The following is a 2,204-nucleotide window of genomic DNA, read 5'->3' as shown; positions in this document are numbered from 1 at the left end:
CCACTGTGATGGGAGTTTAGGCTATCCCAACATACCTGTGAATACCTGAGTGAATGGAACCAGAGAAAAGCAGACAGCAAGGGAATGCACATTTCCCCCAGTGTCAGCACTGATTTGGGTTCAGCTGAAGCTGGCAGTAGCCCCAGGCCTCACAGTCATCACCTGGGGAGGCAAAAATTTTGTTGCTTTTTTCAAAGAGATGAATAATAAACATGTCATTCTGATCTCTTACTATTTAGCTTTTGGGAAAGGGGGAGATGGAGGGAGGAAAAGAGAGTGACAAAGACAGACTCTTGTCTCCTCTCACGCTAAGATGGGATGAGTTCCTCTCTACTTAGTAATGCAGAAGGGAAAGACAGCCACACCCACATGCACTCACTATAATTATTTTACATAAATGATTCCATTAACCAGTAAATAGGTACGATTTGATATATGATTAACCAAATCCTTGGAGAGGAGCAAAAAACTCATCCTTGAATTAGGAGTGAAAAGGTGGACTGGCGCTGCCTCTAAAGGAGAGTGAAGAACATACCTACAATGATCCTTGTTCTCTGCTCCACAGGAAGATGTGTGGCAGGTTCCTGAGGCAGCTGTTGGCTGAAGAGAGCCAGCACTCCACCCCAGTGGGACGTCTTTTGCTTCCTGTGCTCCTGGGATTCCGCCTCCTGCTGCTGGCTGCCGCTGGGACTGGGGTCTATGGCGATGAGCAGAGTGAATTTGTGTGCAACACCCAGCAACCAGGTTGCAAGGCTGCCTGCTACGATGCCTTCCACCCCCTCTCCCCACTGCGCTTCTGGGCTTTTCAGGTCATCTTGGTGGCTGTGCCCAGCACCCTCTACATGGGTTTCACCCTGTATCATGTGATCTGGCATTGGGAAGAATCAGGAAATGTGAAGAAGGAGGAGGAGACCCTTATCCAAGAAGGGGAGAGCAGCAGAGATGCCTCAGGGGCTGGAAGCCGCAGGCTGCTCTGGGCCTATGTAGCACATATGGGGGTTCGACTAGTCCTTGAAGGGTTGGCCTTGGGGAGTCAGTACTATATGTATGGGTTCAAGATGCCCAGCTCCTTTGCATGTCGTAGAGAGCCTTGCCTTGGTAGTATAACCTGCAATCCATCCCGCCCCTCTGAGAAGACTATCCTCCTAAAGACCATGTTTGGGGTTAGTGGGCTCTGTCTCTCATTTACCCTTTTGGAACTTGTATTTCTATATCTGGGGAGACAGTGGAGGACATGGAAGCAGAAATCTTCTTCTTCTAAAAACTTCTTAATGTCAGAGAGCACCAGAAGATGGAAAGAACCAGTTGATAACTTCCCAGTGGTGTAAACAAAAGAGCAATTCCAAGGAGCAGGTAAGAAGGGTGCTCATGATTCTCTTTCTTCCTTCTCTGTCATGATGATCTCCTTCCAGGGCAGATCTCTCACCCTTCAGGGGAGGACAACTTGCACATGGTACAAGTAGAAAATCTGGTTGTAGACAGATGTGTTCTGGCCACTGCTTCCAACCCACCTACTAACCCCCTCCCCATCAATTTGAAGATTGCCTTCCAATGAACCAGGACTGGAGTAGTTAGTGAGTTGGCCATTCCAAGTACTGCCTGTACCTCCTATTCTTCCATTTAAGTCTCTTCCCACTTAGAACAAGTCTAGATTATGCTTGATTCTCTACTTTGCAGAGTTATGAAGTCACCTGTCTCATCTCTGAAGGAAACCGTATGACTGGATCTTCTTCCTAACATTCAATGAGTGGGGCTTTACATCCAAGACAAGATAGATGCTGTTGAAGAATCTTTAAGGGCCATGATGGGCCATGTTGTGTGAGATATTTCCTTGAAGAAGCCCTGATGGTGTCTTCTCGTCAAAATTCTCTGTTGTCAGCATCGCAATTTTCATGCTTGGTTCAAGTCACCCAGAAGAAGCCTCTAGTGAAATACTGCTTCTTCCTGCCCTGCTCAACAAATATTAACTATTGCTGCTGGCATTCCTGTTGCTGAAGACAATGCTCCTTCCTGTCTTAGTGACTCCACTCATCTCTTTTTCTGTCATTCCACATTCTCTGCTCCTCTCAGCTTCAGAGGCCTGTAACCCAAGAATGCCTACAGCCCTGCAACATATGTCATAGCCAGAAACTCTGGCCTTCTAAGCATATATAACCCAATCTCCTTTAATATTTAGATGAGATTTATTCAAAAATCTAATCACA

At 46.6% G+C, this 2,204-nt stretch overlaps 1 protein-coding gene across 1 annotated transcript; it reads left to right on the top strand.

Annotated features, from left to right (window-relative positions):
• Positions 1-569: 569 nt before the first annotated feature.
• On the top strand, positions 570-1,328 carry GJC3 (gap junction protein gamma 3). Its single transcript, XM_012558505.1, has one exon. It carries the CDS (start codon positions 570-572, stop codon positions 1,326-1,328), a length of 759 nt encoding a protein of 252 aa, XP_012413959.1.
• The last annotated feature ends 876 nt before the right edge of the window (positions 1,329-2,204 follow it).

The sequence above is a fragment of the Trichechus manatus genome, unplaced genomic scaffold (genome assembly GCF_000243295.1).
Source record: "Trichechus manatus latirostris isolate Lorelei unplaced genomic scaffold, TriManLat1.0 scaffold00170, whole genome shotgun sequence".
NCBI classification, from domain to species: Eukaryota; Metazoa; Chordata; class Mammalia; order Sirenia; family Trichechidae; genus Trichechus; species Trichechus manatus.
Note: the sequence above shows the minus strand (reverse complement) of the source record. Positions and strands in the feature narration are given on the sequence as shown.

Bases quoted from the DNA above. Each gene is read 5' to 3' on its own strand.
- GJC3 (XM_012558505.1), top strand. From the start codon at position 570: ATGTGTGGCAGGTTCCTGAGGCAGCTGTTGGCTGAAGAGAGCCAGCAC.